Below are 24884 nucleotides of genomic sequence, written 5' to 3' on the forward strand. Positions count from 1 at the left end.
ATGAATGAATGAATGAATGAATGAATGAATGAATGTATGTATGTATGTATGTATGTATGTATGTGAGGCACAGAGTCCCAGCTCCACACAACTAACGTTGAAGTCTATGGAGCGAAAGACTGTGACCCACAGCGTTGGATTCATTGTGACAATTGCGGTTGGTCGCAACACACACCCGTCATCATTTAATGCCACCTGGAGATATCCGCACCCCAGAGTATCCCTAATCTTATATCCAGTACCTAATAATGACCAGGTAGTGTGTGTGTTGACTGGCAATGGAGACACGGAGAATATTATTCCATGGCAAAAATAGTACAGAACATTTATTAAACCCATAAACATCCATGTAATTTACAAAAATGTGTGGAATATGTTCAGAAAGAAAAAGAATAAAAATTGTATTTATATAAACAATAGCTGTAGAAAACGAAGTAAAAATGAAAAAAACAAAAAAAAAAAAGTATGTGGTCATAGCATGGAAGTCCCTATACGGGCTGATCCGAGGTGATTCTCTTATCTTCATATTGTGGGGGAGGGGTGATCGGTTCTATCTTTTGTGTTTCTGCTGTCTTGCTCTGACCCGACAGGTTCAGTCTAAATTCTTTTAGGTGAAGTTTGTCAGATTTGATTCTTCTGATATTCAAAGGCTTTTTCTCTTTCCCGGAGCGAGAGTTTGTCCTCTGCGCCTGCTCTTGTTTTGCGGAAGAGGTGTTGGGTCTAGTGGGGGTGGACTCATCGAGTTCGGTCAAGGATTCGTAGGATGGGAGGGAAACGCTCATCCTCCCATGGGGCTCAGTCTCCGTTGCTTCTGCGGCGCTGTAACCAATCCTCATCACTTCATCATAGCTGGGAGCAGAGTAACGGGGGGCGTCCACCTCTTCGTGACTAAAAGGGGAAAAAATAAAATAAAAGGTCATTCTCTTCCAACATGTCTGACCCATGGGTGGACCCAACACTAGTGTAACTGGTATCAGCCACGGCACCATGAAATATGCAAAATTGTTCCATAGGCTACACCAATTTCTAATCACAAAAATCATTCATTCACTTTAAAAGGGTAATTGTTTCAATTTCTTTAAAAAAAAAAAAAAAAATCAACAGTACACACAAAAGAATCTTAGTAATACACCACATACGTCACAGCTTTTCTTCCCCCTCATCCTTGCACTGATCATTCACTTTGAATTCACTACTCAAACCCATCTGCACATCACTGAGGGATCAGATTACAGCTGCTGCTTATAGAAGTCTATGAAGTGGGAGGTGCTGAAGGGAGACAGAAGCAGAGAGACACAGATGGTGCCTGCAGCTTCTAGTGACTGTAGTATACACAGGGGCGCACACCGGTAAAAATGCAAAATGGATATATTGGCAAGAAATTGCATTAGTCCTCAGGAACACGAAAAACACACACACACCAAAAAAAAAAAAAAACCCACAGTGAACTCTACAAAATAGTTCCCTTACATCCTGCTCCATTTATCCAAGTCCCCAACCTACAGAATATTGGAGTAAAAAAAAATGTGTGCATAAGACCTCCTTCCGCAACCCCCACAAAAGGAATATGTAGACCACACAATCAAATCCCCTCCATTTATACCAACCCTTGTTGTAGGGATTTAGGTGTCCACACGATCCGAGAACTCTCCCAGGAGTCCTGGGAATCTTGCATTTCTTACTTACACGCTTACTGTGCATTTTGTAAAAGCAGCGCAGCTGCAGCGCCTCTTTACTTCGACTCAACTAAATAGAGAAAATTACATGAATTTCCATTGCATTAGCAATTTGTGCTGCCCAATTTTCGATATTTATGTGGGCAACACAGTGGCTCAGTGGTTAGCACTGTATGGTGGCTCAGTGGTTAGCACTGTTGCTTTGCAGCACTGGTGTCTTGGGCTCACACCCCACCAAGAACAACATCTACAAGGAGTTTGTATGTTCTCCGTGTTTCCATGGGTTTCCTACGGGTTCCTCCCACACTCCAAATCCATACTTATAGGGAATCTAGATTGTGAGCCCTAATGGGGACAGTGATGATATGTAACACACTGTGCAATATGATGGTGCTATATAACAAAAAGCATAATAATTCTGCCTTTGCGATGGATGATCACTCAGTCAATCGGGTTCTTAAAGCGAACTTGTCCACAGATTTAGCTGAGATGACAAATTCCTTTCAATTACATTTCGAACTGAGGAAAGGGCAACTTGAAAACGCTTTGCCATCTTCTTATAGCCTTCTCCTGCTTTGTGAGCCATCACCATTTTCAGAGTGCAAGAAGAACCTAAGACTGCTGTTTTTGGCACAAATTAGAGGAGGTTGGATTTTTATAAAGTTGGGAAATTTGCATCACCTGGGCTTTCCCCAACGATGACAGTGAACAAGCCATAACTAAGGCTATGTGCACGTGGTGTGGATTCTGCTGTGGAATTTTCCGCGCAGATTTTGCTAAATTTGCAGGTAAAATGACCTTCGTTTTACCTGCAGTTTTAGTGCAGATTTAGTGCAGTTTTTGTGCAGATTTCTATAATGGAGCAGATGAAAAACTGCTGCAGAACTGCACAAAAGAAGTGACGAGCTGCAGTTTTAAATCTGCACCAAATCTTGCCGGAAAAATCTGCAGCATGTGCTCAGTGTTTTTTTTTGGTTTACATAGCCTTAAATGAAACTGTACATCACTTGCAGTTCTCCTGCAGTTCTGCAGAGCTGCACCAGAATCTGCACATACCCTAAGGGTACGTGCACACGCTGCGGATTCTGCTGCGGATTGTTCCGGCCGGATTTAGCAAACTCCACAGGTAAATCCGCGGGTCAAAAGACCTGCGATTTATCTGTGGATTGGCCTGCGGTTTTCCCCTGCGGTTTATCACCTCTACAATGGAGGAGATGGTAAACCGCAGCGGAATCCGCAGAAAAGAAGTAACATGTCAATTCTTTCTGCGGATTAGAAACCGCAGCAAATCGGCGCGGAAAAATCTGCACCGTCTGCCCTGCGGTTTCCATTTCCCATAGGATATTATGGTACTGTACACCACAGCAGAAACTGCTGCGGATCCACAGGGCCAAAACCACAGTGGATCCGCAGCAGAATCTGCAGCGTGTGCACACACCCTAAGGGTACGTGGCCACGATCAGGGTTTGAGCTGCGTATTTATGTAGCATCACATCCACAACAGACAGATGTGACAGCACAGTGGATGGGATTTCTAGACACTGACATTTAGCGCGTCTTTCAGGACCACAGCATGTCAATTTCTCCGCAACAGAAATTGCGTCAATAGAATGTATTGAATGTGGTAAATCAGCATGGATCAGTGAGCACATGCAGCAAGCATACACTGGGCATCCAAAGCGCTGCTACTTCCAGATCATGGGAACGTACCCCAACAGGCTAATTGAGGTCTGAAACCTTGGTCACAGTTATCGGAGCACACAATCTCCAAAGCATCGGCCCTATTTTCCCTTTTGCAATTTTTAAAATGAAAAAATATATTGTAATTTTTTACTTGTGCCTAAAATGCAAAGGAAACGGGTCATCTATAACTTTAGGTCTTTTAGAGATAATTTCATCCTCAACTTGTTTAACTGTTCACAACAACAGTAATTTAGACCAGGGGTGCCCAAATGTTTACATGCCACTGTAGCTTTAAAGAGGCTATGATTAACATCGATAGCTTGTCCTTAGGATAGGTTTGATTGATGGCGGTGCCGAACCCATGCTGATCATCTGCTCATGTCGTCGGCTGGAAATACCCAGCACAGCTCTGTCGATGGAATAGTGGCTGCAGCCGGGTTCTGCACATCCGCCACATCCGACAGTCCCCGGCCGCTATACATTCCATGGAGCTGTGCAACTCCATAACTCAGTAGTTCTGGTCACCTCCAGCATTGATTGGCGGGGGGTGCAGCACCACCACCAATCAGACATTGATGATCTATCCTAAGGATAGGCTATCAATGTTAAAGTCATGGACAACCCCTTTAATAAATTTTCCCTAATGTGTACTATGACTTACGTAGTCTAGATCCTTCCCCAACAGACCTTTTGGTCACTGCAGAGTTGAAACTGTGCTCCAATGCAAAATCCCTCAACAATTTCTTGTTAATATCCATAAGATGAGGCCACGTTATCAGCCGGAACATACTGTTCACCTACTAGGTGACCTTATATTCCCCAGCTCCGAGTATTTTATACATGCTGACCTAATTGTCAGCCGAAAGAATGAAGGGCGCAGAGAGCAAGAGCGAGAAGAACAACCCGACCAGACTATCCATTATTTATAACCACTTATTGTCTTCTGCTCTGACATTTAGTTTCTTCAGTAACTAAAGATGAAAAATTAAAAGGGTTGTTAGGATCCATAAAAACAAGAAAAAATAAATCATTGTAAAAGTGCAGGTTTCTATCCACTGACTGCCAGCAGAGAGCAGAAAATGGTAAGTTAACCCGCTTCATTTATTGCAATAGTACATGTAAAATGAAAAGCAAAGAAACATTGCAAATAGTCGCATTAAACATTGCATTTTCCACCTACAGTTCCCAAGCAGACAGCAATTTTGGGTTATGATCACTCTATGGCACTGCTACAACACAGCTTCATGTAGCAATCAGAAACCCACAAGGTATCGCGACTGCAACAAGCAACTTGCAAAAAGTTGAATTTTTTTTGCAGCATGCTTGGCGCAGTTTGTGGGGATCGCAAATAGGCCAGTTTCCTACATACAGAGGAAAGAACTCTGCTGCATGCACGCAGCTTGCACGACTAGAAGCAAAGTTGCCACATCAGTACCACACGGAGGGCCGCCAGGGTAGAAGCGCTACTGTAAGCACTGTTCCCCGGCAGCAGGTGCTGAACACTGCTTTCATCCATTCTCCCCTGTTCTGCCACGATCAGAGCAAGCAGAGGAGAATGAATGACTGATAAACTGACCTCCGGACCGTGTGAGAATGCAAGTGATGAGGTCACTGACAGAACTTAAACTGCCATGACCTCATCACTTGCATTCTCCCACGGTCCTGAGGCTGGCAGCGAGCAGAGACTCAGTGACGTCACCGTTAGTTACTGAGCCTGCGCCAGCTGCTTCTCATACATTCATCAGTAGTTTACAGCCGGAGCCGTCGCATTAGCACCGATCCAGTTGTAAACTGTATATGGCTATGATATGGATTGCAGCGTGGGACTGAACGCCGGACAGGTATGGTATATTGTTCGGTATTTTAATTTTTTTTTTTGCAGGAGATCGAGGGCGTCGCTTGGATTAGCAGTACAATAAAGATGGCAAAACTGTATGATGTATGATCTCATTAAAATACTTTATTCTTACTGTGTGGTGCTTATTTAATTCTTTAACAACTATAGGATTAATAATGGATAGGTGTCTTATTGACACCTCTCCATTACTAAGCCGTTGGCTTGATGTCACCTTACAATAGGAAGGTGACATTAACCCAACAAACATTAACCCCACTTGCCACCGCTACAGGGCAAGTGAGAAGACCCGGACAAAGCTACATAATTGGCGCATCTAATAGATGCGCCTTTTCTGGACAGCTGTGGGCTGCTGTGTTTTAGGCTGGGGGGGCCCCATATCCATGGTCCCTTACCAGCGAGTGAACAGCAGCCCGCACCTGTGAGTTTTGCCAGGTTGGTTAAAAAACACGGGCAACCCATGTCGTGTTTTTCATTCATTCTCCTCTGCTCGCCGGCAGAGCAGAGGAGAGTAGGAGAATAATGACAGCCACGTTCAGCACCTGCCGCCGAGGAACAGTGGCTTACAGTAGCGCTACTTCCCCTGCGGCCGTCCGTGCACATGGAGGACAATGTGCACTGTCCTCCGTGTGCAGCACGCTTTGTGATCCATTCATTTGAATGGGTCTACGTGTGTCAGTGTTTCCGGTATGAAAGAAAACTGTCACCACACGTACCGGAGACACTGACGTTTGTGAAAGGGGCCTTAGACATCCTTTACCTGCACTACACTGTGACGTAATGTTTCTGTGTCTATCTCAGCCCAAGTCTTAAGACAAGTGACTGCAAACAAACCTTGTGTAATCCGAACATGCAATCATGTTGCCACCCACCTGTTCCCACCATCTTGCGGTCCTACAAAATGCAAGTAGAGCAACCAGTAGAGTATCTATAGGCAGCAGCTGTACCAGAGAGAATCCCTCTACCTGTCACGGGGTGACTAGGGACTGTGGGCGCCTATCCAATCCTTCCAACTAGACGCATCCTAGTCTACACCTGTCCCCGGGATTACTACTGAAGGTGGATAAGTGAGGCTCATGTGCTTTGTTGTGCTCCTATATAATCCCTCATCTGTTCCCTCCCGAACCCTAGGAGGTGGGAGGCCGAAGCGTATAGGAAAACACTAACCAGAGCAAAGTTGGAACACAGGGGCGCTGTATGGTAATGTGTACGCATGCGCACTACTGCGTTTCGAATTTGCCTGCAGTTGGGCAAAATATACTGGCACGCACGAGATCCCATTTGAATGCGCATGCACGAAATCTCTACGCAATCTGTGATATTCATGGCAAGGAATGTGTACAGCAAACCAAGGAGGAGTGGAGTGAGGGAACAGAGGCAACGCCCATCGGACCGGACTGAACACATTGCCATACAGCGCGGGAGCAATAAAAAAGGTTTTTAAGTGTGATACATGGGGAGTCAGGGGGTTTCAGAAGTAGTTGTGGAACATATAGATGACATCCAATTAACTGATATTTTTAGCTGGTAGGCCAAAAAAAAGAGGAGACAGGTTCCGTTTAAATGTGTGGCCTGACCAACATTAATTCCAAAGTCACATCGATGCTGGAGCTTATTGCCATACATCCTATTACACAGACAGCAGCTTTAGGCCATGTTCACATGTTGCATTTTTGCTGTGTTTTTTAATGCAAAACTTTAAGCTGCTTACAAAAAGCAGTTTTTGCTGCGTTTTTATTCTTGCGCTTTTGCGGTCTCTTGTGCATGTTGATAAAGTTTAGTGCCCCTCCCAAAAAAAAGCATGATTTAACTTCCTTAAGTTTTTGCACCAAAAACCTGATCCCTGTGCTTTTGCACTAACCTGTTTCCTATGGGTGAAAAAAACGCTGCAAATACGCTGAAAAAAAACAAAACGCTGCGATTTGCAAAATCGGTCAGGAAAAAACAATGTGTGTGCGCACGAGACTTCAGAAATCTTATATACTTTGCTGGTGATGTAAAACACAGCTTTAAAAAAAGAAAAAAAACACTACAAAAATGCTACGTGCATCTTACAAAAACATTTTTCAGAGGTCCCCCAGCTTTTCTAAATATACTCCCAGTGTGATTATTCCACAAAGTAGTTATTCCAGATATCTGGGCACTGCCAAAAATATTTCTATGCAACCAATAGAGAATTATTCGATGATGGGTCAGCCTAATCTACTGACCGCTGCAGACGATTGCAGGTTCTCTGACAGAAGCACAACTGAGCTGGATGCAAATGGCTGGGTGATTTTGCACCATTTACCTTCTACAGCTTCTGTGTTGTATTGGCTGCAAAATGAGTTAAGTGAGTGCCCATCAGTGATCTGCAGAATGAGTTAACTGAGAGTCCATCAGTCAGCCCACTATGATGGCTTGGCTGCAAGTTTGTGGGAGTTTGGAACCCAATTACATAAAGAATTTTTTTTCTTTTTTTTTTTCATTTTAAGCAAGGATGAAGACAACTCCCCTAATAAAGTGATTTTCACCGTTTTCTGATTTTCCATGCTGAATAAAGTATAGTTAGACAGCAGGGGGCAGCGCTACAGATTTGTGGCAGTAATGTGCTGGGAGTACCCACATTTGGCTCTAGGAGTCTCACTTTCTGGTCATTTCTTTTCGCTATTCGGGGATGAAGAAAAGCTTCAATCCCATCGGGCAGACTCCGTCACAATGGCACGAAAATCAATGTGTCTTGGAGTCATTATGCACTGCAGTTATCTGGCACAATGCGAGGCGCAGCTCAGTCATCGTCTCTCTCCATCGGCTCTTTTTATTAAGAGATACAAGAGAAAAGGAATTGATACATGTTAAATGGCTGATCATCTCCGTGTTAATGAGATCTTCTGCTGCTCGTCCCCTTCGCTTTACTAGGGTATACGCAAGGCTGGAAAAAGAGAAAAAAAAAGCCTCCTTGCTACAGATCTGCAAACTTAATAGAAGGGTCTTTTACTCTCAAACTAAATACTCCGGATTATAAATTAGGAGCACGCCATAGACTGGAGCGCTACACCTACAATCAGCAGATGTAAATGCGCAGCTTTACAGTCCCTGTAAAATGAGTCCATACAACCGAGGAGTGCTAGAAAGTGCGTCTGCCTATCTTCCAGGGGGTCTAAATTCACTATAAAAGGACATAAGTATGTGCCCCCTCCGCATCCCACCTACAGAAGCTTTTATGACCTCTTAGTCTCCATCCATACACATTATCATGGAGTCGGACTCTCTGCAGCTATAACAGACCCCCACTCTATTGGGAAAGATTTCTACAAGACTTTGGAGGCGTCTGTGTAAATTTTTGCCCCATCAACCAGAAAGTCATTTGCGAGGTCAGACGCCAATATTGCAGGAGAGGCTGGGTCACAATCCCTGATCTATTTCATCCCAAAGGTGTTGATTGGGGCTGAGGTCCAGTCTCTGGGCGACCACATTTTTGTTCTCCCCCTACCACCATGCCTTTATGGATCTTGTGCACTGGACTCGTCATAGGGAACAGAAAAAGCTACTTTCGCCCACAAAGTTAGAAACTAAAAAAATTGTCCAAAATTTCTTGTATGCTGAACCACGAATGGTAACCCTTCACTGGAAATAATGGCAGAGGCCAACCCCTGAAAAACCAACCCATAGCATCATTGCTCCTGCACCAAACATTACACTTGGAACAATGCAGTCAGATGGGCAGCGTTCTCCTGACAATCACCAAACACAGACTCATCCATCAGACACCAGATAAGTGTGATCCGTCACTGCACAGAACTCATTTCCTCGAGACTCCAGTAATGGCGGCTTTACAGCACTACATCTGACGCTCGGCATTGCGCTTGGTGATGTAAGGCTGCATGCAGCTGCTCAGCAATGAAAACAGATGCCATGAAGCTCCTGGTGAACAGTTTTTTTTGCTAGTGTTAATACCAGAGGACGTTTATGTGGTGCCCCCAGAGGTATGGTCGCCACAGTGGCATTACCTTCCTCCTAGGGAGGGTGATGTCATGCTTGGAAGCAATGAAGGGTCTCTCTATCAGACAAATACAGCACAGTTCCCACTCCAGGCCAGCAGAGGGAGCTCTGAACCAAACTGGGGGAGGAGATGCTCTCTGGGGCCAGGAAAGGGAAGTTAGTTCAGTTCTGTGAAGAGGGAAAAGAGGAGCTGGAGGATTGAGCAGAATTCAGGCTCACGTCTAGCTGTAGCGCATGGTTCGGAGTCCGGTATCTGAGGTTGTATGGATGCTGATGGTCCTGCAGCAGAAACCAGAGGAACTTGAAGCTGTAAATGCTATGTTCCCAACTAAGACTCGGAGGCACAGCAGCAACTTGTGTGAGCCAGAAAAAGGAGGCTACGGCTGTCTGCCATACGAGGGGAGTTCTAAAGAGATGAAGCAAGGGGAACTTCAGTGTAACTCAGTACTGCAAGTACCTCAGATAAGCGCTAGAAAGGAGACTACACAACCCATCTGCATAGAGAGATTCCTAAGTTGCTCCCAGGCTGATGAACTCCTGTTCCATCTGTACTCTGGATCCTGGACTGCACTTACAAAGCACAGTAAAGGAAACGGAAACTGCACCCTGTTGTGTCATTGCATTCTTCCTGCAAACTGCTACATCTCTGTGCCTAACACCGCACCCTCTTCCTCAACACCTATTACTACTGCCCTGGGACTACTGGGTCGACCTCCCAGGGTTGTGGGGTACTCGGTACCGGGCCAGTGTCAGGGGGAAATGCGTCACAGCAGCGGTGACCCGGTCCGTGGCCCTGGGCGCCCAAATCAATGGTGGTTTGTGATATGGTTTATGTGAACAGTTCGTGACGCCACCTGTGGTGTTTGGCAAGCAAGATTTTAAGCCAACGCTGCGTGCAGATCCTCTGGGGCTGATGGTGTGTTGCAGCATAGATGGTGTAGCTCCCCACAGGTGAAGCTGTAACCCCAGGGCAGTGTAATTGCAATAGAGGAGAATAGGCGCAGGCAGTGTGAGGAATGCTGGTACCCAGATGTAGCAGTGCTGACGGTGTTAGCGCACAAATGAATGGAAGACACCAGGGCTTGTAGTTCCAAAGCTTTACTCACAGTCCGTGGTACACACTGGTGCCTGCCTCCGTGCTGTGTCCTCCGGGGCAGAGACTCAATCAACCTCCCGGGCAAGTCAGGATTCTCCTCTTCAACACTCCGCCAACATGTACCTTTCCTGAACGACTCCTCTATTGCGCCTTAAGGTGTGAAGAGCTCCAGTACCGTGGTAATCTGGAGTTCCTCCTGTCAGATGTTCCTAACAACTCTACTCGTATGGCAGACAGCTGTAGCCTCTCTCGGGGACTCCCTTCTCCGAAGTCCTGGCTCTCTATTCAGTTGCTGTTGTGCCCCAAGTCTTAGATGGGAGTAGTGCATTTACAGCCAACTACTCCACCGGTGTCTGCTGCAGAACCATAAGTGTCCATACAGTCTCGGGGACCGGGCCCCGGCCTTGCGCTGAGAACCTATAGGCAGGGTTCCTCTTCCAACCCATGTCTCCTCTCTGTTCTCCTACTCCTTCGTTCCGCACTGTTCCTTCTCTCTTATGGAAGCTTAGGTTGCAGTTGTATGTCTTTCTCCTTCTGTTCCTTTCCCATGCCAGTTGGCTCAGATCACTGAGGCAGCTGCAGCACTCCTCTACCTCTTCTAGGGATCTCCTTCCTCTCGGACCCGTCCTCAGACTCTCCTGACTGACTGTCCTGACTCCCCTCCGACTGACTTCAGACTGACCTCCTCTCGCCTGACCTCTAATTCTAAACCTTCCCCATCTTTTATATGGATCTCAACTCCACCCACCTCCCAGCACATCCAGTGTTCCATGCAGGGAACCACCAGAGGTGCTCTGCTACTCTCTAAGCACTGAGCCGCAATGTGGTTGTGCAGAACTACCCTGTTGTGTGGGGTGCGAGTGTTGGGAGTGTGGAAAGGAGTTCCCACCTTACCTAGGTGGTGGGGCACTACACCTTAGGAGAAGGTGCAGTACCTCTATGGAGACTGAGCCTCAGGGGCGCCACACTACAGCTCTACCTGTGGGGAGCTATCACATCTTGCTGCCTTATACCATCTGTCCCAGAGGATCTGCCTGCGTCGTCGGCTTAACCCCTTCATTGCCGAGCACCACAGGTGGCGTCACGTATCATCCACCTATAAACTTTATTCAGCTATCTTTCACCCCTTTTGCATGGGCGCCCAGGGCCACGGACCGGGTCACCGCCACCGTGACATCACTCTGAGACACCGGCCCGATACCGAGTAACCCCACTGCCCTGGCTGGTGATCCATTTAGACTCTGCATAAAAGTCACCAACGCTCTGCTGACTTCTCAGCACTCGGTGACCCCATTGCCACATGCTGCGATTCTTTCAACTTCTCAGTAATATCACTCACAGGTGATGGGGCATTGTTTAGGAGGGAAGAAATGTCATAATTTGACTTGTAACACCTCCCATTACAGGACCGCCCCGTGGCTTCATTGAGCTCTGCCCCACCGGCCGGTCTGTCACGTCAGTAAAGAATGTTATACACCGGGGTAACGCGGCTCAATGAAAGTCGGAATTCAAGGATTTTTATAAACCAATGCCTGTGTGTTAGATGACTTCTATTTCAAACCTTGCTGGATCCCGGGCATAGCAGAACCAGTGACGTTGCAGGTTCACCCTAGGTTGGCATAACTATCTCTTTTCAAAAAACTATGTTCTGTTGCAATGTTGTATTGCTGGTTCCTGCACAAGTCTCCACATGCAGCTGCTACCTGTGTAATACCAGAAATAAGGTTACATTCGGGTATATCTCCACCTGCAGCATCAAAAATATGCAAGAGAACAGGAGATAACAGGGCTGAGCAGAATATAATGTGGAAGCGTTATTTCTGGTCACCTGACTCCATAAGCAGATCATTTGGAGTATTTAAGCACAACTTAAAAAAAAAAATAAATATCAACTTAACCTTAAAGGCTAGAGCTTCACGACCACTTCGGCTGCGATAGGTTGCATGGCAAAATATCGCCAAGTGTCGCTGCTACTTTGTAATGCAAGTGAATGTGGTTACACTGCGAGAAACAAGTTGCACAAAAAAAGAATCTACTCTACTCACAAAAAGTTAGGGATATATGGATTTCTGACAAAAATGGTTACCTTAAAATGGTCTGTAACCTTATTAGGTGACCTTAATGGGACGTCTGTAAAAGCTTTTGGATGCACATCACCTGTTCAATGTTTCAGGACTTTTTGCACAACTCGCTGTTCTCCAACAAGGAGCTTACTGGCAAAATTCACAAGTGTTTGATCCATGGATCGGCCAATAAGTTTCAGGGTTCAGTTAGAATTGGATCACATTTTAACATGAGACCAAGACGACACCTAGCAACTGATCACCAGGACCTCGCCACTGTGAGGCTTCAAAATAGGATGCTCTCAGACGGAAGAGGCCACTGAGCTTAGTGTCAAGAGTCATCTGCAGGATGTTAGAGATAGAGACTGGAATAGTCACAGAAAGGCAGAGACGTGGATGTCCTCTGCCACATCCCACACGGATGACTGCTTCATTGTGGACAATGCTCTTCGTAACCAGATGACCAATACCACACAGCTCCAGGCACATGTACGGGAGGTGAGAGACTACCAAACAGTTGTTGAGTCCTCGCACAGACAAGGACCACAGGCCAGCCCATGGATGCGAGTGATCAGGTAGAAGGCAGGAAGAGATCCATCAACCACAATGGAAAGGACTAGAAATAATGTTTCTATTACTAACTATTAAAACATCACAAAAGGGGAAACAAGAATAGCATACTAGGCCTATGCGTTTCGAGTACTAGGGCTCGTAATCATAACACTAGTGCTGGGATTAATAGCCCTGGTGCTCGAAACGCCTAGTGTGATTATTTTCATTTTTAACCTTTTTGATATTTTAAAAGTTACTAACAAATGTTTCTTATAGTCCTTTCCATTGTAGTTGCTGGATGTCTTTCTCCCTTCTACCCAATGGCCGTGTCCTACAGTCTCTAATCGTAAGCACCATACAATGTAGAGCCCCAGGTCGTTCATGGTCACCCTGCGCCTGCCGCACCTGGTTAGTTTCCCCGAAGCATATACAATCTAACATGATGAGAAGAGGACCTGTCAATTGCATATCTTGGCTTAAGACTCCTATTAATACCAATAATGATCATAAACTGCAAACACACACCATGTACAGCAAGCACCACCATTCAGAGACCAATATCAGCTCTATACATGAGACACTAGATCGGCATTTACTCACTTTTCATCAGCTGGTGGCTGTGCTTCTTGCTGGATGACCTGGACGCCCTCCATACTCAAACGATGCTTGCGTTTGTTGCGTATGCTTAAGCAGATGGCCAATAAAAGCAGAGCGATGCCAGATCCCACCAGCACATAGGCCACCGAGAAGGTCTTACTTTTTAGGTTATTGTCCACATTGCTCTGCGGCGTGCTGGCGTTACCCTGGGATGTGTTGGGTGTGTCATTGCTCCCAAAACCCGGGACAAGGTTCCACACTGCCATCACCACGCCAAGAACAAGTAAGCCCACTCCAATAGCGGTAAGGGCATAATGGGAACCACTGGATTTTGAAGGTGCCATGGTCACCGATTTCTCCAACCACAGGTGTAAATGGCAGTGTCAAGTCTGATTACATATCTCCTGTGTATAAGCCAAAGGTAAAGTTTTGCTACCTGCTGTTCAGATACATCGTAAAAACCTGTTAAGAAAAACAAAAAAACAAAATATTAGAAAGCAATTCAAAGGATTTTAGATGTAGTTGAACTAGCAGAACATTTGTGTTCAAAATAATAGAAAAGAAAGGTTGAACTTGATAGATCTACAGCACAGCGTTGAAAATGTTTTAGGTAGATGTGGAAAAATGCTGCAAATATAGAAGGGTTAGATTATTTTGATCAATTAAAATGTAAAGTGAACGAAAAAAAAAAAAAAATCTAGAATTAAATGGATATTTGGTGTGACCACCCTTTACCTTCAAAACATCAATTCTTCTAGGTACACTCAGTTCTTGAAGGAACTCAGCAGGGGAGTTTTCCAAACATCTTTGAGGACTAACCACAGATCTTCTGTGGATGTCACTTGTACAAATCCTTCTTTCTTTATGTAATGCCAGACAGGCTGAATGATAATGAGATCAGAGGCTGTATCATAGCTTCCAGGACTGCTTGTTCTTCTTTACTTTGAAGATTTTTGTTTTTATTGGCATTGGCAGTTTGTTCGGAATCTTTGACCTGCTGCCGACAGACGCCTCCCTGACTGTATTATATGATCGAGAAGTCTCTGCTTACATTTCTAAGCATTGAGGACACACAGAAGTGGGTAACTTTGAAGACATAGATGCAGTGGTCGCCCAAGGAAACTTAGTTCAGCAAATGAAAGACGTATGGGCCTAGATTCATTGTACACTGCAGCTTTATTTAATGGGGCAAGTGGAGTAAGATGTGTTTAATTCAATAAGAGGCGCCAACAACTTGTAAAATAAGCCAAATTCATTATCTGGTGTGAGCCTCCACCAGTCTGACAAGTACATTTCTGGTCAAATTTACAGCATTAAAAGGTGGTGAAAATTTCAATGCATTCGATGGGCCACCACTCTCATTTTGGCAAAGCTATCTTTGACTTTCGTGAAAACACCAAAGACTTGCAATTCACTTTGAAATCAAAAGATGACCAGCAGTGCCATCAGTTCAGAACTGGCACTAGTCTGACCCAGGTTCAGCCATATACTGTTCGCAGAAATATGGCCAGAACTGGCCTTCAAGGAAGAATTGCAGCCTATAGTTATACCTTCCGTATGGAAACAAGATCAAGAGACTCACCTGTGCACAAAAACATAGGAGATGGGGTGCAGAAAAATGGCAGCAGGTCTTCTGGACTGAGGAGTCAAAATGTGAAATTCTTTGGGCTGTAACAAAATGCAGTTTGTTCTCTGAAGGCCTGAAGAGTGGCACAATAATTAGGGTCTGCAGGCAACAATGAAGAACGGTGGAGGATCCTGCAAGTTTATTCTGCAGAAGGACAATGATTCAAATATACAGCCAATGTCATTAAGATCCATCTATGGTGTAAAGAAAGTCCTTTTCCTGGAAGTGATGATATGGCCCCACAGACCTCATTGAAACTTTACTGGACTATAAGGGGAAAAAGAATTGCACAGGTGATCTGTGGTTATTTCTCCAAGATGTTTGGAACAGCCTCCCTACAGAGTTCCTTTAAAAACTGTATACAAGTACCTAGAGCAATGTTCCCCAACTCCAGTCCTTAAGAGTCACAAATGGATCAGTTTTTAGGGTTTCCTTAGTTTTGCCCAGAGTGATAATTCCACCAACTGGGCAATACTAAGGAAATCCTGAAAATATGATCGGTTGGTGGTTCTTGAGGACTGGAGTTGGGGGAACACTGACCTAGAGGAATTGATGCTGTTTTAAAGGCAAAGTGCAGTCACCGAAAATATTGATTGAAGGTCTAAGGCTAGGGTCATATTGCGTTATGGCAGTCCGTTAGATGGACTGCGTTACACCATGGCATAACGCAATGTAACGCAATCCGTTAACGCTGCCATTACCTCCCATTATCAGGCGCATTGCTAACGCATGCCATAATTGGCATGCGCTAGCAATGTGCCGTCATTCTGTGACGGAGCCTCGGACGCGGGCTGCAGCGTCCGAGGCTATGTCACCGCTAACGCAGATGAAGCATCTGCGCTAGCAGTATAGCATAACGCGATCGCGCTGTGCTATAGCGTTAACACTATGCGTTGAACGTACTGTTTTAACGCAGTGTGACTCTAGCTTAATGTACAAGTGAAAAGTTGTAATTTTCCACGAAAGGCAATGTTCAAGATTAAAACTTGAATATTTATCATTCTTTATAAACCAGTCCAAAACATTATGAAGTTTCTTTAATAGTGAACTCACCACTATCCATAATATGAAAGAAAGATTAAACAATCCTGCCTGCTTGAGGCCACCGCTCCTATTCATCTCAATAATAAATTAGCAGTAGGCTCCTTAAAGGGGCTGATGGGATCAACACAAAAACAGGCTGGGGTAGGTGGAGGATTAAAAAATAAGTAAATAAATGCACAAATTTGATACTAAATTTCGCACTGCCGATGTTCCACATTGTTTTTTTGTTTGCCTACCTGCATCAATACAGTACTAGTACCCAAATCACTATCCACTGCCTGTGCGATTGTCGAGGCAGTGATTGGCTGCAGCAGCCACATGTCAATGCCAATCACTGCAAAACAGTAAACAGAGGTTGGCGGGAAGCACTGGTGTAGCAGGTGATTTAAAGATTTTTTTTTTTTTTACTGCCTAAACCTTTTTAAATATTAGTGTATTGTAGCGTCAATGGCTTGATGTAATCACGATCAAGGTTTTCTCGTTTGCAGGGCTATTCTGGTCCGATTCCGAGTCACTTGATGGCTCTTCCAACTTGCTGGCTCACATTGGGTTGTATGTGCGAGCAGTAAGTGGCTTTTACAATGCAAGTGTATTAAACAATGCTAAACAGGCTTACATTGCAATAGTGACTTCCGCCTCACGGATATGGCCCCAATTCATCATTGCCATTTCTCCACTTTTCTGGAGTAATTTGCTCCTTCTTAGTGGCTATATTATTGGCGCCTTAGTCGCAAAAACATCAGTGAATACTACAAGAAACAAAAAAAGAAGAGTGACTTCAAAAGATTGCAAATGGTAAAATGGGCCCATACAGCTCAGTGTGAGTTGGACAGTCGGAATAGTCATCACTCGACTCAGAAGAGAGAAAGACGACGATTAGCGAGTATATTAACACATTACATAAAATATATATATATATCTTGTGCTTCTTTGACACGTAAGTAATCATGCTTTTATTATTTTATTACACTCCGGCCCCTAGCACTTTTCTCCCATATCCATGTTTTTCAGCTCTGTCTGCCTAAGTAGTGGCTGCAGCAATCAAGATTTTTATTTTAATAATTCATGGGCATCTTAGACTGGCCGTACACATGAAATAGCTGTTGGATGAACGACTGTTTGGTCCACAGCTACCTTTCTGGATTCCCCCTAATTCTTGTGTTCTCTATGAAAGAGATGCTGCCAGATTCCGCTGGCGGGGGGCTTAACTCTGTGCCAAACAATCAGCCATTGAAACTCAGCAGACCGGATCCTTCTTTCCCCCTGTTGGGGAAGAGCCGAGAGGCCCCCATACATTGTATAATACGTTTGTGCCCTTTAGACTGTAAAGGACACCAGCCACAGAGCAGAATACCCATTATAAAGCCACCTTACAGATCATTATTATGCTGCCAGGTACAAGTGCACACTGATACAATGTTGATTTTGGAGCCAACACACAAGCACCACTTCCGGCTGGGACACAACATTTACATGTGCTCTTTGAGATCATTTGGAGGTTATAAAGTACGTTTCTTCTACAATCATCGATGGGATGGCAGCCAAAGGCCATTTAATCATCTGTGGACCATCGCCAAGGGGAAGAAAAATCTAATAAAGCGTTACACAAGGCTTAGTAAGACGGCTGTTCACTGCAGAATGCAGAAGCCAGGTATTAGCATAAACCCATGTCTGCTTTTTAGTAAAAGGAATCTGTAGTAATATAGTGTATCAGTGAAGTCACATGCAAATTAGCCTGGAAGAGCATTGGGAGAGACAGCGGTGTATATAAACACCCCCCCAAATGCTCTTTCAGGTTAATTTGCATAAAAGTTCAAAACTGGATTTCTTACCTCTTTTGTAGTAATCACATGTCAGAGGTAAGAAATCCAGTTTTGAACTTTTATGCAAATTAACCTGAAAGAGCATTTGGGGGGGGGGTGTTTATATACACCGCTGTCTCTCCCAATGCTCTTCCAGGCTAATTTGCATAAAAGTTCAAAACTGGATTTCTTACCTCTGACATGTGATTACTACAAAACAACTATGGGCCACTGTATTTCTGCTCCTTTACGGATACGGACTTATCAGCTCACAACGGGGCTGGTGTGTGAGCCAGAAGTCGCAATTACAATGTAGGTCTATGGAGCTTCTTGCTGATGCTCCATTACATTACTTGAATGGGTCATTTTGATCAAAAGTCAATTTTCATGAACACAGATGGCATCCGAGTACTGTATAATTTTTTTTTCAACACTGATGGTAAAAATTGATGAAACGCTGATCCATAACACTAATGAACAACGATCCACGTCTGAATGAGGTCCAACAGGCGTCCTGAGAAAGGGCGACAAATGGCATTCGTGGGAAAACCCCTTGGACTTTTCAAGAACTTAATCTTTTAGCAAGTATGAACCAAAAACGACAATCCTGCTTCTATTGTGTACACACACACTAGCACCTCTGTTACCAAAATAACACAATGTACCAGGACAGAGAAAGGTCTGTCCAGCTGGAACGTGTGACGTAACCGTATATCACACCGCTCCTATGTATTTTAAGAAATATAAAAGGTTTTCCAATAATCATAATACCAATGACCGTACAAGTGACAAACCGCGGGATGCTGCAACACGAGCCTTTTCCCCAGAGGGTTTATATTCTAATGCCAGCCAGTAAATATTAGGGGTTGTCGAGGGTTAGAAGAAGACATGGTTACTTTCATCCACTCTTGGGCCAGGTATCACATTTTGACCCCATTTACTTAAATGCTGCTATACCAGAAAACCCTTGGGATAAAAGAAAGGTGTTGAACCCATCTTTAGAACTAGAGCCCCCAGATTCACCGTTCTGGATGGCGTCTGACCACCCATGACTGGAGAGGTAATGGCGCATGTTCCGATTCTCTCCACTGTTTGCTATGGGAGCTCCGAATACAGACAAGCAGATTTGCTCCTGTGAATATGCCATAAGAGTCTCTTGTGAGACAACAACTTTAAAAGCATGTCACCCTTTTAACCAGATTTCTTTACACCTGAACAAGTGTCGTCACCGATGGGCAAAAAGTTCTATACCATGATAAAAAAAAAAAAAAAGACCCCTTATTAGCATAAGATAATTCTTTAATTTTGGAGGATTTTAGTTACATGTGCCTTAGACCTCAGTGATGTCACCAATGTGTAGCTAAAGGGCTATTCCCAAAACCACAAGTTACTTCCTATGGGACTGCCAGTGAAAGCCATGCACATTGCTCGGCTATTTCCGGCAGTCCCATAGACAATGATGGATAGGAGGTAGACCGTGCGCACCACTGTTCCATCCCAGACTGACAGATCCCCTTTCTCAGGATCACAATGTTCAGGCAATCTGCAAGTCATTTTCTTACCCTGGTATGCAAATTGTCTCTTCATAGAGGAAGAGGACTAGAATTCTAGCGCCACCAATAGGAAGTAGCAATCCTAAAGGTCAATATCGACCCTTTATAAAGAACCTTGTCATATGACTTCGTATAAAAGCCAAAACCAGAATCTCAGTTTACAGATACCATGTTTTGTGGTGCTGCTCCTCATCAGTGCAAAGTGTGAGATCTCGTTTAGCTGGTTGAAAAGTCTCCTCATCTCGGCATGCTCGACATGTCACTCTCCGCAAGGAGAAACGTTATTTCCTTATCTTGGTTATCTTGGGAACAACTCTTTTACTGTTGTGTTTGTTTAAACATCGGCTCACGTGAGATAAAGGCAATGTGTAAGGAATGGAGCAAGAGAAGGGCGTTTTCCCTGAGGAGGGGTAGAAATCATTTACAGCGATAACTGAACGTGCTCGGATAAGGTCTTATCCCAGCATTCTCGGGTGTTATCCGATCATCTGGGAGAGCTTGTACTGTATATTATGTTCGAGTCCCCGCGGCTGCATGATTTGCGGCTGTTAGACAGCCTGAACACATGCAGGGATTGCCTGTTTGTTAGGGAATTCCCAGGTATTCAGGCTGTCTAAACAGTCGCAAATCATGCAGCCGCGGGACTCGAACATAATATACGAGCACTCCCAGATGCTCGGATAACACCTGAGCATACTCGGACAAGACTTTATCTGAGCACATTTGCTCATTTTATTTCTATAGCGCCAACATATTCCGCAGCACTTTATTGTTATGCTGTAATGTCTATCGTCTGTACAAGTCCCCTCTGAAATATAGTCACATAGATCCTAACAGATACCAAGAGGAATGAGGGCCCGGCTCACAAGCTTACAATCCATTTATAATTCTGTACACCTGCTTCTATGCTCTGCACAAGAAAGGGAGGTTTTACTTTAGGTACAAATGAGGGTCAATACCCCCCTTTATTCACTGGGCTACAGAGAAGCATGGAGTAATAGATGCCTTCAGTGTTCAGGGCCAGGAATGTAGCTTCTTTGTTCTCGAGAATGCCATCAAGTGCCACAAAAGACTCACATTAAACGTTCGTGCTGCAAAGTGCAGCTCAGGATGAAGCACGCGGTAAAGAGACCACTCAACATGTATCACACTTATTTCAACGCATGGCAATAGATATACGGTAATCTCTACAAGGCAACAACCTTTTATATCATGGAGAACTGCGTGGAACTGCATCTCCAAGTGAATCAAAGAAAAAATAGACCAAGAAAATCGGTGAAAATTTCAAGTCCCTTCCAGCGAGTTTTGGACCATTATAAGCAACAAGGGACGCCGGGCGTTAAACACTCTGTGGTTTGCTAAAATGCTTAGTTCTATTAGCTATGATTGGCTTAATATAAAGAAACAAAAATGTTCTGTAAAGCAAAACTGTAGGCAGAGGTATTCAGGCTAGCACAGATACTAAGAAAACCAAAGAGTCACCCTTAGGACCTGCACACTTTTTTTTTCCTGTTTCTTTAGGTCTACTTTTGTACACCATTAATTAAGTTATTTAGGCTTGGGGTACAAGTCTGTAATCACTGGATATGACTGAAGACTTGTGAATCCTCAAAGCACGTAGCGTGTGTGCCGGCAGGATTCCCCTGCGATGGCGTATGCCTGAAAATCTGAGATTTCCATACATGCGGTCGCTTGCCGACTAGACATGCACTGCCTCACTCAATACAAAGTTTAGTTGGAATGTGGCTGGACAAATTGCTTACTTGCTATTGTATGACAGCCCAGTCTCGACCCCAGAGAATCTTGACAGCGTATACAATCTTGTGCCTCAAGCCTGAACAACTGTTATACATTTTATTTTTTAAACTTGCATATGTCCAAAATTATGTTTACACACCTTCATGGCTGTCAAAGGTCCGTATTTCTATAACAAAACCCTAAACCACTGAGACTCCACCATTGGAATGACACTGCAGCGCCCCTTCATTTCTTCACGGAAACTACCGGAGTGAGAAGACCTTTCAATGGAGTAGCGGGACAGTTAAAGAGAATGTGTCATTAGAAAATAAGAACATGATTTAAACAATAGGTTATGTTACATGTATTTTCTATAATATATATATATATATATATATATATATATATATATATATATATATATATAAAATTTTTTAGATTTTTTATATATACTCTGGAATTCTCTACCACAGCATCAGACTCTCACCTACCATGGAAACCTTTAAAAAGAACCTGAAGACCTACCTCTTCCAACAATATAAACACGCAGAAAGAAAGGAGTCTATATCAATATTGTACACTGGGTGCAGAATTATTAGGCAAATGAGTATTTTGATCACATCATCCTTTTTATACATGTCCTACTCCAAGCTGTATAGGCTTGAAAGCCAACTGCCAATTATGTAAATCAGGTGATTTGCATCTCTGTAATGAGGAGGGGTGTGGTCTAATGACATCAACACCCTATATAAGGTGTGCTTAACCATTAGGCAACTTCCTTTCCTTTGGCAAAATGGGTCAGAAGAAAGATTTGACGGACTCTGAAAAGTCAAAAATTGTGAGATGTCTTTCAGAGGGATGCAGCAGTCTTGAAATTGCCAAACTTTTGAAGCGTGATCATGAACAATCAAGCGTTTCATGGCAAATAGCCAACAGGGTCGCCAGAAGCGTGTTGATAAAAAAAGGCGCAAAATAACTGCCCATGAATTGAGGAAAATCAAGCGTGAAGCTGCCAAGATGCCATTTGCCACATTTCAGAGCTGCAGCGTTACTGGAGTATCAAAAAGCTCAAGGTGTGCCATACTCAGGGACATGGCTAAGGTGAGGATGGCTGAAAAACGACCACCTTTGAACAAGAAACATAAAATTAAACGTCAAGACTGGGCCAAGAAATATCTTAAGACTGATTTTTCTAAGGTTTTATGGACTGATGAAATGAGAGCGACGATGTGTTAACCACGTGCGTCGGGGTTTGTCCTCCTGCCTTCACGTTTGGAAGCATGACGGGTAACTACATATCAGCGATGCTTCTCTGCTGATCTATTTACTTCTACAGTTCTGCCTTATACATTACTTATCAGTTACGGATCTTTAGTCTTTTCATATGCCTCAGTGTCTGGTGCTCCTCCATCCTGTTTAGACTTACTGGATTTATTTATCCATAATATTGATTATACTTGGGGGAACCTTGGACCTGAGGTTCAGCATTATGCCTGTTATTTTTGGACTATTTTGCATATTAAGATCTTTGTGATTAATGGCAGTACATATATATATATCTTTTGTCCCACATGTACTAACCGTGATGGTAGGATATTCATGCCACTTTCTGGGGTTTAGAGGCCACTTTAATTTGTATAAGTACCCCTTTCCATATTGTCTGCTCACCCATGTATTATATTTAATGTCTTTTTGCATATACTGACAAGTTATGTCATTTTTTATGATCAATAAAATTTGGTATTTTTGCTTAAACTAGCCTAGACTCTATTCCTCCGGTTCTTCATAATCTGGATCAGTAAAGGGCAGAGAGCTCCACTCTGACTCAGACACCAGCAAGTTGGAGGTGGGGTACTGGTATAGGCTGGTATCAAAGATGAACTTGTGGGACCTTTTTGGGTTGAGGATGGAGTGAAGCTCAATTCCCAGACCTACTGGCAGTTTCTGGAAGACACCTTCTTCAAGCAGTAGTACAGGAAGAAGTCGGTATCGTTCAAGAAAAACACGATTTTCATGCAGGACAATGCTCCATCACATGCATCCAAATACTCCACGCTGTGGTGTGGCTGGCCTGTAAAGGTCTAAAAGAAGAAAAAATAATGACATGGCCCCCTTGTTCACCTGATCTTAACCCCATAGAGAACCTGTGGTCCCTCAAAATGTGAGATCTACAGGGAGTGAAAACATTACACCTCTCCGAACAGTGTCAGGGAGGCCGTGGTCGCTGCGGCACGCAATGTTGATCGTAAACAGCAGGGCTGTGGAGTCGGAGTCGTGGAGTCGGAGCTCATTTTGGTGGAGTCGGAGTTGGAATAAAATGGACCGACTTCGACTCCTAAAATATATAATAAATTGGGTACAGTAGTTCAATGCAGAATGTGCTGAATATTTTTTCATAGGAATTTGGGAAAGTTATGAAATGTCCTATAAGTGGCTGTTCTATTCCAGATCTAAGGCTGGTTTCACATTTGCGTTTTTTAGCGCTGGAAAAAAACGCATACGTGCGCATGCGATTTTTCCCCTATATTTAACATGGGTGCGCATACCTGCGCGCTTGTAAGCGCATGTATGCGATTTTCATGCGCTGCGTTTTTTTGGGGTGTGCGTTGGTATTTTCCAGACGCAGCATGTTGCATTTTTTGGCCCTGGAAAAAAAATCGCATGCGCACGTATGCGCACGTTTTGCGCTAAAAATGGCCATTATAGCCTATGGATGCGCATACGTGCGCACTGGCATGCGCAGGTATGCGTTTTTTTAGCGCTGCGTTTTTTGGGTGGTGTCCACTTTTTATCCTAGTTAGAATCTTCTAAAGTCAAAAAAAAAAAAAGTCTATATAAAGGAGGTGCCTGCCAAAACTCTGCCACTACTACACTGACAGATTGAAGAGCAGACAGTCAACCAAGAACCCATTATATCAGCGAAGAATGTGAGTATATTACATTATATGCCTGTCCTTTTAAATTATGTATGTACTAATGATTTTTATTATTTTTACATGCAGTATGTCTTCAGAATCCGAGTATTCCCCATCGCGGCAGGAATTGGCGCAAGCAGACCGTGAGGTGATTATTTTCGTGCATCTGGTAAGTATATCTGCTGCTTCTCCAAATCTCTTACGTTTTTTTCAACTTTCTTAAGACATCGTCATCATCATCTGCGGACGGGACTAGTGAGGGCGAAGAGCAGGAGCAGCGAAGCCAAGTCCCGGTGGTGATACGGAATGTAAGTATCAAATGATTTGTAATGTTCTTTATTTTTTATCTTCTATTTTTACTCTTTTTTTTGTTTCTTTTTTTGTAACTTTTTATTCAATTTAAATTTGATTATTCTAATGAATGTGTTTTGTCTAGGTTCCACAACGGGATGAAGACGTCTACCTGGAAAATGAGCAGCTCATCAGCCTGGTCCAGGAGCGTTCGCCGTTGTGGGACAGCCGTGACCGGCTGTACAAGGACAATGTGGTGACCCGGCGGCTATGGAATGAGGTGGCCGCAGCGTTGATGGATGGCTGGGACAGCGCCACAGCATCCTCCAAAAAGGCGTTTAGTGAGTATTTCCCTGCTCTGTATTGTGCCGCAGTGACTGTTGTCCTTGACGGCACTGTTGGGTTTCGTGCT

At 44.0% G+C, this 24884-nt stretch overlaps 1 protein-coding gene across 2 annotated transcripts in view; it reads right to left on the reverse strand.

Moving 5' to 3' along the window:
* Positions 1 to 311: 311 nt before the first annotated feature.
* TMEM51 (transmembrane protein 51) overlaps positions 312 to 24884 on the reverse strand; it is a 66696-nt gene continuing 42123 nt past the window's right edge. The window contains exons 2-4 of one of the 2 annotated variants that reach the window (XM_073585541.1): positions 16791 to 16923; positions 13507 to 13965; positions 312 to 888 (exon numbers count right to left, since the gene is read on the reverse strand). In XM_073585541.1, the coding sequence (XP_073441642.1) occupies positions 489 to 888; positions 13507 to 13847 (741 nt within the window). In that variant the 5' untranslated portion in view covers positions 13848 to 13965; positions 16791 to 16923 and the 3' untranslated portion in view covers positions 312 to 488. The remainder of the gene's footprint in view (positions 889 to 13506; positions 13966 to 16790; positions 16924 to 24884) is intronic. The other variant, XM_073585540.1, reaches the window with a different exon arrangement.

This window comes from Dendrobates tinctorius, unplaced genomic scaffold, assembly GCF_039654945.1.
Source record: "Dendrobates tinctorius isolate UK_male_01 unplaced genomic scaffold, ASM3965494v1 ptg000086l, whole genome shotgun sequence".
NCBI classification, from domain to species: Eukaryota; Metazoa; Chordata; class Amphibia; order Anura; family Dendrobatidae; genus Dendrobates; species Dendrobates tinctorius.